Source organism: Ixodes scapularis, unplaced genomic scaffold (genome assembly GCF_016920785.2).
Source record: "Ixodes scapularis isolate PalLabHiFi unplaced genomic scaffold, ASM1692078v2 PGA_scaffold2__306_contigs__length_199485367, whole genome shotgun sequence".
Classification (NCBI taxonomy): Eukaryota; Metazoa; Arthropoda; class Arachnida; order Ixodida; family Ixodidae; genus Ixodes; species Ixodes scapularis.
In genome coordinates this window covers 120,681,550-120,697,059 of record NW_024609857.1, presented here as the reverse complement: position 1 = coordinate 120,697,059, position 15,510 = coordinate 120,681,550, and the positions used below count along the sequence as shown (strand labels likewise).

Sequence of the window (15,510 nt, the reverse complement as noted above, 5' to 3'; positions counted from 1 at the left end):
AGCTGTCCCAGCTTGCTAACAAACGTTTTTGAGTCTCACGTCTCTCCGCGCCTCCATGCATTACACCCGCATTTTCTTTTTTTTTTTTTTTGCGCTCATAATTTTTTGTAACAGCTTTCGTTGTTTATTTATTTATTTTTTGCGATTTTCGCTGACGAGATTTTGAGATATCCGGAGTCCGTCCTGAAAACCTTTCAAGATAAGCAAGGCCAAAATGCATTGTGCCTATGGGAGCTTATTCCATGACAAGGAAATTTTACGACTTAACCACTATTTCGAGATAGCCGTGTTCGAGTTAACGAGGTACTACTGTATATATAAACAAACAGCACATTCAGAATTAAGTTAATACTACTATAACTGTGAATGGCAAAAGTACAGATCTATTTTGAATGCCTCTATAGATCGTCCAAAATGCCCTAAAGAGCCAAGTGCTTGCAGTTTCGAAGGTTTACAACGTGGCCCATTGCTGTATGGCCAGTACTGGACAGCATCACCTTGTCATCATCTACCCCCGTTCAAATGCCCGAGGACCGCAAAACTGCACAGTCTTTTCATTCTTGGTCTACTCGGACAACTAGATGCTTGCCAACACTCCAAATGGAAAGCGGGTGAAGTCTGCCTTTATGCTGCTGTAGGGTTCTTGGTTCTGTGCTGGTAACATGCACTTCATTATCATCATCTGCGGCCGAGTGCCCCTTCCCTAGAACCCTACCGCTCTCCCTTGGGAGATTCAACACTCCCTCCTTGTGCCCTTGAGGCGTTCACTGGAGGTAAGCGTGCTCAACTGCCATCTGTGTGTGTTGTGTCCGGGCCGGGCCCTCCAGTGTAACTTTCAGGCAACAAGAGTGACAAAGTTTATTGGAACATGGGCCCTCACGAGCCAGCCATAATTAAAGTAGCGTAACAAAAACAAGCAGAGGCGGCGCGGCATCAGCTGTGTCCCAGCGGGGGCGGGGACTGGGGCAGCAGCACCCCGGTCTGTCCTTGGGTCAGGTAGCCTGCGCTGGAACCTGCGCAGGGCACGTCGTCATACTCTTCAATGCACTTGCCATAGGCCTATGTTGTACAGCGTGTCCCGCCCAAAACATTTACGGCATTTTTTTCGCCGCAAAAATAAACTATGTATCGGTGAATGTTCGTTCTCCGCCCAAAAGTAGCACTAGCGGTCCAAACCAGATGCCAAAGTTTTGGCGCTGTCATTTTATTAAGAAGTTATAAGTTATCAGGGGTGTCGTGAAATTTTGTCGAATCCCGATTTTGACGTCTAACCGCAAGTTTCGACTGGTTTGCCGAACCTTCGAACTTTCACGGAAGTTAAAAAAGTTTGACTTATGGACAGTGTTGCCCGGCTTCTACATGAATATTTTGAACTTTGGGAAACAAATAATTTGAAAAGTAGCTTAATTTTTATTTTATAAAAGGGTTACCAATGTTTGCACTATATAAAAGCGAAAATATACACTTTTAATGCTTTCGTTATTAATGTGAACCAGTGATTCCAATACACCCAACAAATATTGCACTTTTCCTCCACCAGGTGGAGTGTCAACTGGTTCTTTTAATTTTCGCGCATGCGCACAAAAGCCTAACTTCAGTCGAACCCTTGTCGAACACCACGTTCAAATTTCGAAAAAGTCGAACTTCGTCGAACACAAACTTGGGCAGGTTTGCGACACCCCTATAAGTTATTTTCTGAAAATTTCTATGGGAAAATGGAGCCCATTTTTGCTCGTTTCCGGTAACTGGCGCCATAGAGCTTTATGTATCCGAGAGATCTGTCGGACACCGTTTTTCCATTGAAAATTTCAGAAAATCACATACACGTATACACCAACTCATGTTTACAAACAAACCAGAGCGCCCCTAGCAGACGCCACCGGCGCCGCGCATGCGCGGTGGGGGTGTGGGCAAGAAGCTCGTCGTCGCCCATAAACAAACCACTGAAATGGGACGTTGTCGGCGTCGGTGTGAGTCCCCCTGCCCTTTTTCACGTTGGAATTGTTGATTCTACGTCTTCCTGGCGATGTCCGACTACTTGAGCAGCGTCAGCGAAATTACCGAGGCTCGCTACACCGCAAAACTTCGCCCGAATAGTGTGACATGAGGCAATTCATTCCGCGTGGACGCCGCAGTATGTACGCTAAAGCCTGATTCACATGACGAGATTTCGCTCGCAATTTTCAGTCGCAACGCCGCTCTGGCTGCAAAAGCATGAAATGCGGTAAGAGTCGAGGGAACTTTGTTTGAGCAGCGGAACGGAGGACGCGTCGTCGAGCGTGAGCGAGAGTGAGTGACTGTCAAAGCATGGTACAAAGAAAGAACTAGATTAGGCAAGCTGACCAACTAAATCTATGCTATATCCCCGTTTTACTTTTGGTGTACCAATTACCTCTGCATTTCCCTAAAATGAAGTGACATTTCTTGCAAAAATATTCAGACATTTAGCATCTTTTGAACCTGAGCGATGGGAGCTTGAAAAACAAAAGAGGTGCTTACCATCTAGCAAAAACAATACAGTGTAGACCACATATAACGTATGTCGTGGGAGTCGCGAAAATCCGCACTATAAGCGGTACCGCGTTATAACCAAAACATCAATTTTTCAGGTCAAAATACATGCCATGAGACAACTTAACCATTGTAAAATAATTTATGTTATGTTAGATGAAAAATAAAGCTTAGTTTGAGGAAAGTCTTTATTTCACCAGACTAGTACACTTCTCTCTCAAGTGTGTCACACATTTTGGAAGAAATGAGCGACTTTTGCCTAGGGCAGCCTTTTAACGGTGTCGCGGACGGACGTTGCGAGCGTTCAGGATTGCTAACCCTAATCACTTTTCTCCGGTGATGAAAACGCGTGAAAATTCGCATCCTTTATACGGTACGCGCCAGCAATGCCTTCAACTTGAGCACAGGCATGAAATGCTCCAAAGAAGAAATCCGGGCGATGTTCGAAAACACAAATGCTTAGAAAGCACCACTGTAGTCAAAGTAAACAAACACGACGACACGGGCGTTTCTGCCGTCTTGAGAGTGCCACCCCGAGATCGCTGCACGAGTAGGTGGATCTTCCCTTCTAGTACGTGCTGGGTTATCATAGCGACACGCAACGAAAATTCACAGTCAAGGATAGCGCTTTTACGCGGAACGAACGCCGTCTACGTCGACGATTGCAACCGACGCCATGTTTGCGGATAGAAGCCGGCCCGCGACCGGCATGCAATGCGTGCGAACACTTCTCCTCGACCTGCAATTGGTCTGTCGTTGCGGTTGTTTCCAACACGACCAACTCTGGTCCACGACCAACTTTATGGAGTTGGTCGTGCTCTGGCCGTGGTTTCCAGCGCAGCGGAGGGACGCACGCACGTGAACGACACATGCGTGCGTCCCTCCGTCGCCATGGCAACTGAAGCCTCTCTCTTCGCTCCTTGCCCCGCGAGTGCCGCTTGCAGCCATCGCCGTGCCGCAGGCGCCGTTATCTAGTGTCGCACAGGGAAGCGTGCTCGCTGCGCCGGTCGGCAGGCTGTTCCAGAAACCGCACTATAACCGGTATTTCCCTTCGCGCGCCTGCATTTTAAGCGGTATGTAATTACATGGAGTTCTATGGGAGGTGAACCGGTGGTTTAAAAAAACCGCGTTATACCCGGTCCTGCACTATAAGCGGTTACGTTGTAAGTGGTCTATACTGTATGTCAGATTAGCTCAACTTTTAAGTATGGTTTATATGGATCCGGTGCATGGCAACTTTGTGGACAGGGGAAATTCCTTCTTTGGTTGTGCTGTTAAACCCACAAACAAGCTCTCTCCAAGGGTCCGATCCATAAAGCAGTTGGATGCGATGTGAATGGAAAGGGCACTCACTGGGCAGGCATCCGGCGGTGGGCGTGGCAGCCACAAACAGGTCGTGCCTCTGGTCCCTGTAGTCGGACCAGATGGGGGACTGCCCCAGCAGCCCGGTCACCTGCCAGGAAGACGCGGTCGGTCAGAAACCGGAGCTCCTGCACCCACCTAAGTTTCTCCAAGTCCATGCCACAAAAAAGAATATGCAGGCGCAGAAATTCTGCTATACTGATCAGAAATTGGCAGTCTCTTTGGAATTTCGCAAGAGCATTCCAAATGCAGTGATGTGATTGGCCTAAGCCATTTTGGAGCACCTTTTGGAGCAGCCAAAACGGTGTTTTGGAGCAGCAAAAGTGGCTTTTGGAGCAGATATTCTTAGAACAATAAACATATTCGCTTAAAGTGCTGGACGAATGAAGGACACTTCGCTCGCCGCAATAAACAAATTATGGTCAAGTTCGACCACCTGGGAGTCTTTCAACATGTAACTGAAATGCCAATGACATGACACATTTTGCAATGCTTCCGTTAAATTATACATATATATGTACCGTTATAGATAAATAGGAACCAAACTGCACATATTAAAATTTATTTGAAAATGACCAGATTATTAGTAAATATCACAGCATTAGGTTGACTACCATAGTTATATAATATAATAAATAGGAGCTGTCTCCGACTGATGAAACACGTAACTTCTGCAGTGCAATGCGAAATTGTACACAAGACAAAGGTGCATTACGACTAGCGGGTGCTTTTCTTTTTGCTTTTCGAAACTCTCTACAAGGCTGCTGCAAGCCTCGCTTTGCCTTTGGCTAGTAATGAATTCCCACTTTCAATGTCTTCAAAGAGACATTGAGACATCCCACAAGTGGACAGTGCTGTGGGCGTTGCCGAGCAATTCCGAAAAACCGCTTGCCACCGTTTTACTGCTTCCCGACGTGCCAGATTTTCGTCAAAAGTAAGCAAACGTAAAACAATGGGTTGCAAGTGTCCCGGCTGGTGCCTCTGTCGTGCAGTCATGTTCGCGTGCACATGAGGGCAACCTCGGCAGGCTTGCATTTGCACGTGCTTCGTCGCGCGAGCGGAGATGGCTGTTCGATCGAAACAGACACCCTGCCACTCCGGTCCGGCGACAACTGGTTCCCAAAATTGTATGCAAAATGTAATTGTCCAGCATACGACGAAAAAACAGTCCATCGGCACGTGCTTGCCAGGCCGGCAGGCAAGGTACAAGCTAAACACACAGAAAAAAAAAAAAAAAGAACCTGAGCGAGTCAGGTCAAAACAAGACATCGCGAGTCAGGGTCAAAAAGTACTTGTAGCGCTTTGTACAACGACTGAAGCACTGAAGCGTCAACACACGCCTGCGTCTATCGTTAAAATTTAAAAAAAAAACAAAAAAAAAACGCGAGACGAGACACGTGAACGACGAGAGCGTGAAACGAGGGGTGGCGGGAAAAACTATGCAAGACCGGATGGACAATTGATACAGGGTACTTCTTGCTGGGCGGCCGCTTGCACTACCTAGCTCATGCATGCTCAATTACGGTACTCAGTTTAGTTTCGGTTTTGAAAGATGACCAAAATTGAACTTTTGGCGCAGGCTTGGCGCAGATTTACCCATATTTTGGAAAAATGTAGCAGGATGTAGCAGGGTTAGCCCCTTGGTGCAGTTTGGCGCAATTGGCGCAGCAATCACATCACTGCAAATGTGTAGCATTTGTAGCGCTCCCCGTTTAACGGGCGCAGCAAGGAGGCCATGAAAGGGCACGTTGCGAGGGTTTTGAGAAGGTATAGAGACGGCGTCCCCCCTCCGTTACCTGGTCTCCGCTGCCGAGGTCGCTGGCCATGGCCTTGAGTGCCTGCACGGCCAGGGCCTTGGTGGCGGCCGGGGCCCACGTCTGGCCCAGCAGGGTCAGCAGCTGCTCCACCAGGCCACTCTGCACGGCCTGCAACGCAAAAAGAGAGCGTCAGCATCGAGTCTTTAAAGTAATTTTATGATGCAGAATGTGTTTATGGGCAGAGGAAGTGTGACGTGACGTTGCGCCCCAAACTGCCACATTCCCAGCAGACTTGGTGAACTGTGAACCACGTTGTTCGTTGGTGCCACATGAGTGTCACGTGACACCAACCAACCATGTGCCATGAGGTCAGGTCATGTGACACCAGTCCATGCGATGTTACACCATGGTGTCATTAAAGGGGCAGTACACCAATCTTAAAACTTTGGCCAATTAATTGCAGGAATTCATCTATTTCACCTATAAAACTAAGAAAAGAACTGAAAACTATTTTTTCTTGCATGCGCTACTATTTATAAAAACATAAACCGGTAGTCCCTTTGTCGTACTAGCGTGGCAAAGGCGGTGGTAACACAGATTGTGACATGTCAGTCTGGGAAACAGCGTGCACACATGGAGACTCAATTCAATTACTCAATTTCTAAGTGAGAGCTAAAAAAAAGGAAATAAACTGTTTCTCTCTACCTGCACCACCTGACGGTATAACAGGTTTAATCCAATATAATATAAAAAAATGAGGGCCATAATTGGCCAAACGTTTCTTTAGTTGTTAAAGCCAATTAAAAAGAGAAACAGGGAGGCAGCTGAACCTTGGCATTGGAACGAACTTGGAACTTGGCATTGGAACGAACTTGTCCAAAATGGTAGCATGCATAATTTATCAAATTAGAATAATAAGCTGGTAGTAAAGTGGTACACACCGCCCGAGTGCCGGCCGCTCATTGTCTAACCCGTGCCGTAGAGTGTTCGGGGTGGCGACATCTCATTGGGTCGTGAAGAATAGCTGGAGAAGTACTATCACTACATCACCGTTTTGTGTACGAGTTGGATAGACGTGCGTTTGTCTCGACCACAAGCAAGCGCACGCTTTTTGAGGCATTTCGCCACCAATGGTGGTCGCTGCACTTGACGAGTAGCATCGCTTTCCCCGTTGTTGAGCAACCGCGCGGCGCCCCTTTGGTGCACCGTGTGTTTTCTCCGCTTCTCTGTCACTTTCTCTCGCACTCTTTCTCCAGAGAAGCCCAAAGCAAGCCCATAATAGGAGCAGAGGGGTGCCAAAGGTCTGAACACGTGACGTTTTTCCCCCGCCGGAAGTAATACAAAGGCATTCAAGGAAGACGTTCGGCTGGCATTGGCCTCCGATTTGCGAGGAGACGAGTGCTGCATCGGCATTCGGCTGGCAGTTGGCCCGTCGACTTCTATCCCCGATCGAGGATGGAAATGGTTAGCTGCCAGCAATATAACACATTCCGTGTTCAAAAATATGAAACAAATCGAAGGTCAGGGTACGCCTCAACTTGCACAGTCTTTCGAGTGAGGTACGCAGTGAAGTCGCTCCGCATACCATGTTTGGGTCTATCTTCAGGGCTTCCGACTCTCCCCCTGTGATTGTTGACTTTTCGAGGTTCGATTTGGCTAGGACAGGTCACCATGCCCCCTTGGCATCGTCAAAGGTCGCGGCGGGCGATTGAGACAAAAGGCGGTTCGCCGCAAAGAAGATGGGGAGGGTAGCGCCGAAAAGGAAATGGTTTTGTTGACTTCGATCTATGGCACCACCAAAACTTGCGAACTCCGAACAATGTCACACCGCGGTTCCGACAACTGCCACGTGTGGCTGCACATCTGGGGGGAAAAAAAAAATTATTTCCGAGTAACAATAATAATCCCTGGAGAAGGGGAACAAGGAGGAGAAGGGACAAACATAAATCTCCCAACACAGCTACCATAGGTGACTGGTGTGTGACTGAAAAAATCCGCCCGGTCCTGGTATCGAAACGGTGACCTCTCTATTTCCAGAGAAGCGCTCTACCAACTGAGCTAACCGGGAGTTAAACGTCAGTAGAGCAAACGGGTTTTGATGGCTGCCACCAGTCTAACACCAAAAAGGGTGAACGGCCTGTATTTTAAGGTTATGATAATAATGCAATTAATGCAAAGGTGCAAGCAGTATGTAGTGAATCTCATCCAGTTCACTTGCACCTTTGCATTAATTGCATCATTATCTCGTGTTCTAACCCTTTGCGATTTTGCGTGAGAATAGCAGTAGCATTTGGGGGAGGGTGGAGCGTTTTCCTTCACTTGTGTTGAGATAAATACAAGAAATATAAGCTGAAAGTTCATTCAACGTTAAAATTGTTGCACTGCCCCTTTAAGGCGATTTGCTTTCTTAACTGGCACAGGCAAAAATGGCCAACTGTTCAGAGTAGAAAGGTGCATGCAGTCAATCGACATGCTTCGCTCTTCTCGCATGCAAACGAGGCCAGCCTAGAAAGGGAAGTTTGGTATCCTCGGTGAGACCGTGGATAGAACAACCGTATGAGTCAACAATCTAATCTCAAATGTCTTTTAGTAAGAGAAAAAAACTGCCTGCCTCTTTGGTAGTTCCGAGTGCACTCTAAACGCAGAGCATTTACAGGCTCTCTGCGACATCATTGTCACCTGATGTCAGTGTCATGTGATGCTACGTCGTGTGATGTGGCATTGGGTCATGTCACACGACACCATAACACCAGTGTCGCATAACATTATGATGTCACATGACGTGACATCATGATGTCACGTGATGTCAGTGTCAGGTGACGTCACTGTGTCGCTAACACAACAGTCGTGCCAACAATGTCAATGTCACGTTAACGCTGTCCGCCAAACCTAGTGGGACGCCCCTCTTTCAACAAGGCTCTCTTCTCCATTGAGGCTACATCCTTCACATGGACACGAAACCAAGAACTGGCCCTAAAAATACTAGGCATTTAACACAACAACCAAAGAGAAACGTGCGACAGCTAACTGATAGCGAGGAACAATCTGTTGACGATGACAAACTGCATGTTGCTGACGCCGCACCGAGAACATGAAACGGAGAGAGCGAGCGTCTTTCTCACCTGCTGGACCAGGGCCGGCACTTCCCTCTGGAGCAGGACATGCAGAAGCTGGCAGGCCAGCTGCACCACCTCGGGGCTCTGCCGCTGGCGCAGGGACTCCGCCAGTGAGGACACGCACTGCGTCGCTGCAAGGGCCTGGGCACACGCCTGAGGGAGGGGAACCACGCTACCGGCATCACCTTCGTGGCCAACATTTGCTCCACGGAATGTATGTAAAGAATCGAGGGGAAAAAGTCCCCCTTTTTCCCATGCATTTCGGCTGCCTTAGACCGACGAAGGTCAGAGACGGCGGGTTTAGATTGCTGGTGAGGCCCTACTAGACGCAAAGCAGCTGCAAAATACGACTTGCAAGATCGGTGCATAGTCTTAGTTGAGAAAACACTGGCATCATGCATTGTATATATAAGAAAGTTGACAAGCATTCAAACCACTTTAATGTGTCCCAAGAAAATGAACACAGCCAATGTTAAACTGAAAAAAAAAAAAAAAAGGAAAAGAAAAGAAAAGACGTTTGAGACGGGGGAAAACAAAGTTTTCCCTATCTGCGGGAAAATCAGAACAAAGTTTGCCTCCCCTGTGTCAGGGTTTTCTTCAGCATGACTGTGCGCCAACTTGTCTAGACGATGACTCATTTCACACCTAACATATCGTCTGCCTTCATTTCCACCTTTCCATCGCTCTCTTCCTCGCCCTTTCTCTCGGTGCCATCGATGCCAGTGCTCGCGACTTGCCACACTCTGCTCCTCTCTTCACCCCCTTTCTGCCCCAGCAAGTATACAGCCTCCAAAGGAAGCTTTGCCAAGTTGGAAACATTCCCGGGCGAGCGTCCAGCCGGTGCGCCCTGCAACGTGTCCTCACCTGGCTGTGCGCCGCTTCGTGCAGCAGGCGCAGGCAGCAGAGGCGCGCGGGGGCGACGGCCAGCGCCCCCTGTGCCAGCTGGGGGAGGTGGCCCATGGCGGGCAGCCGCTCACGCAGCGGGGGCTGGCGCTGCAGGACCCCGCACAGGGCCTGGCACAGGAGTTCCAGCTGCTCCGGCTGCACACACAACCGGACCTCTTTCAGGACCCACCCTGTTTCGCTCAAAGCCGCACTTGTTGCTTTGCAACGGAGATCGGGAATGGGCTGGTCGGTTTCGCGAGACAGTCGTGAAACTGCACTGTTGTGTTATGTACGAGAAGCTGCCGAGGTGCGAGATAACGGGGCATCCGCACGTAAGCGCAAACTAACTACTGTTTATTTTTTCTATTCACTCCATAGCGCAGGGGTTCTCAAACTTCTCAATCTCGAGGGACACCCATCTAGCTAGACTGATGGCCGAGACACCCCTTCCGATCTTGGCACCGATGCAGTGAAATGGTGGAGAAGCCTACATACCTGGCAAACAATGATGCCCATTACTAGGGAATGTTCGGCATACAGTTATGAATGGGCAAACGGCTCGGATCTATAACAAATGGTGCCTAAAACAGAGAAGTACTTTACTTAGGGACGGAAATGACAAAGAAAATTTGGGAGCTTGCGTGAAACCTCGAGGACACTCTGGCAAACCCCCGGGTTCCTAGGAACCCAGTTACAAAACCTATGCAACAATCGGTCACCAAAGATGGGGGCAGAAAACGTGAAAGTAGAAAAAAAGAGAAAGAAAAAAGTGAAAGCCGTTTACAACTCCCTGTAACGCCGAACTGGAGCGCAGCTCTTGAGGAGGAGGGAAGGGCACTGAGGAGAGGGTAGACCCCTCCACCTCCTTCTCCTCCTCCTCCCCTCATTCTTTAATATGCTCCAGGGGGGTCACCTGACCTCGGGGAGGGGGGGGGGGACCACGTGACCTTGAGGCGACCTCGGGGGGTCACGTGACCTTGGGGGGGGGGGGGGTCACGTGACCTTGGAAGGGGTCACGTGACCTTGGTTACGCGGACGGCGACGCCGCTCAAGCCGCAAACGGGCACCTAAGAGCTGCGCTCTAGAACATAGATAAAGAAATAATATGTAGCCTCTCAAGTATCTGCGGCAGCAAAGCACCGGAACGTGCCCCGGTGATCGCGGCGTAGGTATTGACGCTTTCCTTTTGCGGATGCCCATGAGACCAGTTTAGAAAGCAAAACTGGTCCAGAATGTTTGTGACCATGGGTTGCAATAGAAGAAGCATGGTCTCGCGCTAGCACTTGACCCTGGCATCACGCAGACATTGATGCCCATGGCGTCGCTTATTGTAGTTTGCTTTAGGTAAAAGTTTGTCTCACTAAGGTGCGAGCGTGGTTGTGTGGCCCAACACGTGTAGGGCGCATCCAGTGGCAGTCTGTGATATGCAGTTGGGAAGACGAATGCTAGAAATAGGAAGTCAACACCCCATTCCTGCAGAAGTTTGACAAGACAGGCGCTAGTGAACGGTCAGAAAAAGCGTCGAAGAGAGGCTGTAATATATACTTCGTTCACCTTTTAGCTGAGACTGCTGCCAGTGCCACAAGCACGAGAGCTCGAGGTCGCTGCTTTGAAGCGTTCTTCTGCAGAACGAGCACTCGCCCTAGAAATGCGCATCTCAAAGTCAGGAACGTGGGCTAGCTCGCACTTGTAACTTTGGCTGAAGTCTCAGCTTAAGAGTGAACAGAGTATATCTGTGCAACATTTACAAGCAGAGCTCAGTCAAGAATTAACAAAAAAAAACCTAAAATCGGACTTGTACTTGCTAAAACATCTAGAGAGTATTCCCAGAAAGTTTCATTAGTATACACTGCATAGTTAATTTTTTATAAATTATTTTCTGTTCACCGATGCTAAAGAAAAGGTAGAGGTTAGAGCACTTTGGACTAGGGGTATGCGAATACTCGAATATACGAATTCCAATCGAATTCCTAGTATTCAGTCACTCGAATATTCAATATATTCGGCTAAAAGAGCGCGGTTGGCGCGGAGCTGAGAAAAAAGACGTTCTTCCTCCTGATGTTAGCGCCGTGATGTTAGACAGACCATGCAAGAAACACCCCTTGGTCCTACCATTCCCCAAAAATCTAATGCACAGATTAGAAAAAAAGAAAAGTAACGAACGCCACAAACTTTATAGCACATACATTTACTCATAATCGTGACACAATCTACCCTTGAATCACAACCGAAACATCCCGTTTGCACCGCTTCCAGAGAGGAATTGTTGGGAGGCCGGAATTCTGTGCCATGCCCAATTCTTTTCACAAGTAAAGACCCTAGTTTCAGATTGAAGCGCCGATGTAGAACACACTTGCCGCAATCACAGAAATCGGCGACTGCATGATCACAGAAAGAAAACCACATTAACCACGCCGGTGAAACCAGCTGAGTTGTCGTCATCATTCTTTTTGGAACCGCAAGCTGCAAGTTCGAATTTGGTACGAAACAGAACGGAAAAATAGTGTGCCTAGATTTGAGAGTATTTCCAACCGTTTAATAACCACGTTTGAATGACGAAAAAGTGACGAAAAGACGAAAGCGTCGATCGAGATCGGGCAGGCATGGCAAGTGTCGTCCCTCTTCCGTTTTCTCGCCTTCTTTTCATGCGACAACACAACACATGCGCACTTACGAGTCATGACCAATCTGCGCTGCAGCAGTCTCAGTGGTTTCAGTTTCGCTTACTCCCTCTTTTAAATCTAGGCTCTCTAAAACAGGATAGATGGATGGAGGAACGGATGCGTAGCGACAGTTGGACGGTGACTTGCGCCACCTAACCACACATTATTATTTCTTACTTCAGATTATATTGTTTAAGGCTGTTTACTCAGATTTAACCCCTATCTGTTTATTTATGTGAAATGAAATCCTGGGTGCCCTTTTCTTCCATAACATTGATACCAAATATCACAAAATTCCCCTTTTCTGAGATTGATAAATATAAAAAAAGGACATTTCCGGTGTTAGGTTGTGCTTATAACTAGAGGTGTGCGAATATCAAAATCTTTCGAAGCGAATCGAATCGAATAATAAAGGTTACGAATCGAATCGAATCGAATATGTTCGAATACGAATAGTAGTTTCAAATAAGGAGATATTTGAAAACAAATATTTTCTATTTGATGTGAATTAAACAAGAATGCTTAATAAAAAACACAACTGGAATTTTTTTTCAACAAACGTTTATGAAAAGGTTACTTTTATTGCAATAAGAAAAATGTCACACATGTGACTGTTAAAAAAAAACAGATGAAAAAAAGATCAGTCAGTAAAACACCATTCCTTGAGTGAGGTTAGAGAACGTAAATGAAAGTGCAAAAGTGAAGGCAGGTCGGCAAGCCACAAGGCAGTCGGAGATCGCATCGCGGACGAAAGGAGGCACTTGAGCGTAAAAACAAGTACACAAGCGGTGGCGGGTCCGCAAGCCGCAATACAAAGTCGATGATTGCGTCTCTACTTTGTGCGATCTCTTTTTACGCTCGTGAACGCAACCACGTGAACGTAAACGGAAGTACACAAGCGGAGGCGGGTCGACAGGCCACAGCAGAGTTTCAGATTGCGCGATCGCGCTGCGCAACCGCACTGACTATCCACCATCTCTTTCCGTGTGCAATAGTTCTGTCCATAGAGGGCGCCACAAAGATGCAATAAATTAAGAATATGTTTTTTGTTGGCGAGGGGGGGGGGGGGGGAGTCTCACTTTTACCAGTGAAAACGGGTAGAAATAAATAACAAAAGGAATACTGGCAAACTGATGAACTGGAAAATCAAGCGGAAAATAGCACAAGCCAGATATCACCGATAGCCGAGGTGAGCCATAAATCCATATCCGAATCCATAGCACCTTGGCTACTGTAGTCACTGTAGGTAGGAAATCACGAATATACGGTTGTGCTACATTAAAAATGAATGTGGACAGGAACGTATACAAGACGTCTCGGGCGGACGCCCGAAATGTCGTGCGGTCCGTCGCGACGATGCATGTGCCGTTGCAAATCGTAGTCCTTCATCCTATCTATCGCAGCGTTTGCGCCACGACCACTTAGCCAACACTGCAATCCGGACATCACGGCAAGCAAAGGACCAGATCGCGCTACCGCGTGCAAATAACTTTCCAATCCTTCCTACAAAAAAAAAAAAAAAGACACTTAGGTTGGTTGTGTAGGTTTGCCAAGCTTGAAACCATACTGCGCAGTCCAAAAACAAAACAGAGAACTCGACCGCAAGTTGACACTAATAAATGAGTTCCGCGTTATTCGTAGTTTTCGAAGTATTCGAAGAACTCGAATAGTTCGAACAGCGAAAGGGCGAAGCGAATCGAATCGAATAGCAAGCATTATTCGCGAAGTATTCGAAATTTCGAATATTCGCACACCCCCACTTATAACAAGAAAAAAAAAAAGGCACGCATGGCTGTAACTTTGGGTTTTCTCGTGACGCTTAGGGTAGATAGATTATGTTTGCGCCATAAAATTGGATCTTTAGTGTACAATGCCCATCAGCAGCTGCTTTTTTTTCACCAGAACTTTTATACATTTGATCTTTTGTTCCATACGAGACGCATATTCTGCACCAGGCGCATACTCTGCACATATAATAATCTCATTCACAGCACACTTTAAAAAATTCCTACAAATAAAATCACTATTCAATATTCGATTCAATATTCAGCGTTTTTTTCTTAATTTGATTCGGCATTCAATTTGAAAGCTACTATTGGGTATTTGCACACCCCTACTTTGGACACATTTTTCTCCATTCCACTTTTTGACATAAATTTCACTTTAGGAAAACTATTGTTTGTTAATGGGAGAAGAGGAAATACTCACTCATTCTTTTTCCTAACTGGAATTTTATGGGCAATGCAACTGTGGAACTGTTTTTTGACTTAGTGGATGTCTTTTATAAAAGATGTTAAGATTTTGTCGACAACATAAAAGGCAAAAAATTTATTAGTTTTTCACTGCAATATTAGCATAAAAGAAATAACTTTTTTGAAATTTTGTTTTCACAGTTGCACTTTCCCGGCATTCTGCTGCAGATTTAGAGTAGAAAAATGTTGGGTATTATATTAGTTTCCTAACGATAGTCTTTCTAAACGAAGTTGGTGTGTTCCTGATAAAAACAACTATAATTTATTTTACAATTCATGTACATAGATGAAACTTTGCACAGCATTTTGCCTTGCAACTGCCGGGATATACTTCAAATTTCATTCATATTAAGCCATAGGTTCAAAAGTTGACCCTTTTGGGTAGTGTCCCCCCCCCCCCCCCCCCCCCCTTAGCTAAATAAGGTCTTTTAAAATATGCCAATTAATGAAGCGCAGAGGCACAGAGCAAAGGATAATTCTCAATAGGTGCGTGAATTTCCAGGTCACAGGACAGCCCCTGCTGACTGTCTACCAGCTGTTGTTTTGAAAAGTGGCCATTCCGCTTGGTATCTCTCCGTATCAAACGTTCGTGCTGCTGTTTTTGAGGCAGCGACCCAGGCACCACATGAAGCCCCTATTGAAAGGTAGCAACAACCCCTCTTCACTCTTTCCTTCTTCTTTGTCAATATGCGCTCCCTTAGAATGCACCAATGTGAGCAACATTATACTCTGAAAGCTCCCAAAACTTTTGTTCACATGACCAGTACCGACCGACCCAGTGTGCTTCTTTCTCAACACAAAGGCAGCATTTGCTAGAAGCCCAGTTTCCCCCCACAAATATTTCCTGAGCATTCAATATCTGCCATACCATTTTAGAAGATTTACCGTCCTACCCATTTCGAGCGAAGATGTTAATGAGATACGTAAGGGTCGCTTTCTATTTTCAATCTTCCGTCCTTCCGGT

The 15,510-nt window shown here is 46.8% G+C and overlaps 1 protein-coding gene across 1 annotated transcript in view; it reads right to left on the bottom strand.

Moving 5' to 3' along the window:
* Nucleotides 1–841: 841 nt before the first annotated feature.
* Nucleotides 842–15,510, bottom strand: part of LOC8024614 (dnaJ homolog subfamily C member 13) — a 160,013-nt gene continuing 145,344 nt past the window's right edge. Inside the window, 5 exon segments of the mRNA XM_040215655.3 lie at nucleotides 842–1,013; nucleotides 3,865–3,964; nucleotides 5,670–5,798; nucleotides 8,753–8,899; nucleotides 9,611–9,787. Of these exon segments, the coding sequence (XP_040071589.2) occupies nucleotides 934–1,013; nucleotides 3,865–3,964; nucleotides 5,670–5,798; nucleotides 8,753–8,899; nucleotides 9,611–9,787 (633 nt within the window). The 3' untranslated portion in view covers nucleotides 842–933.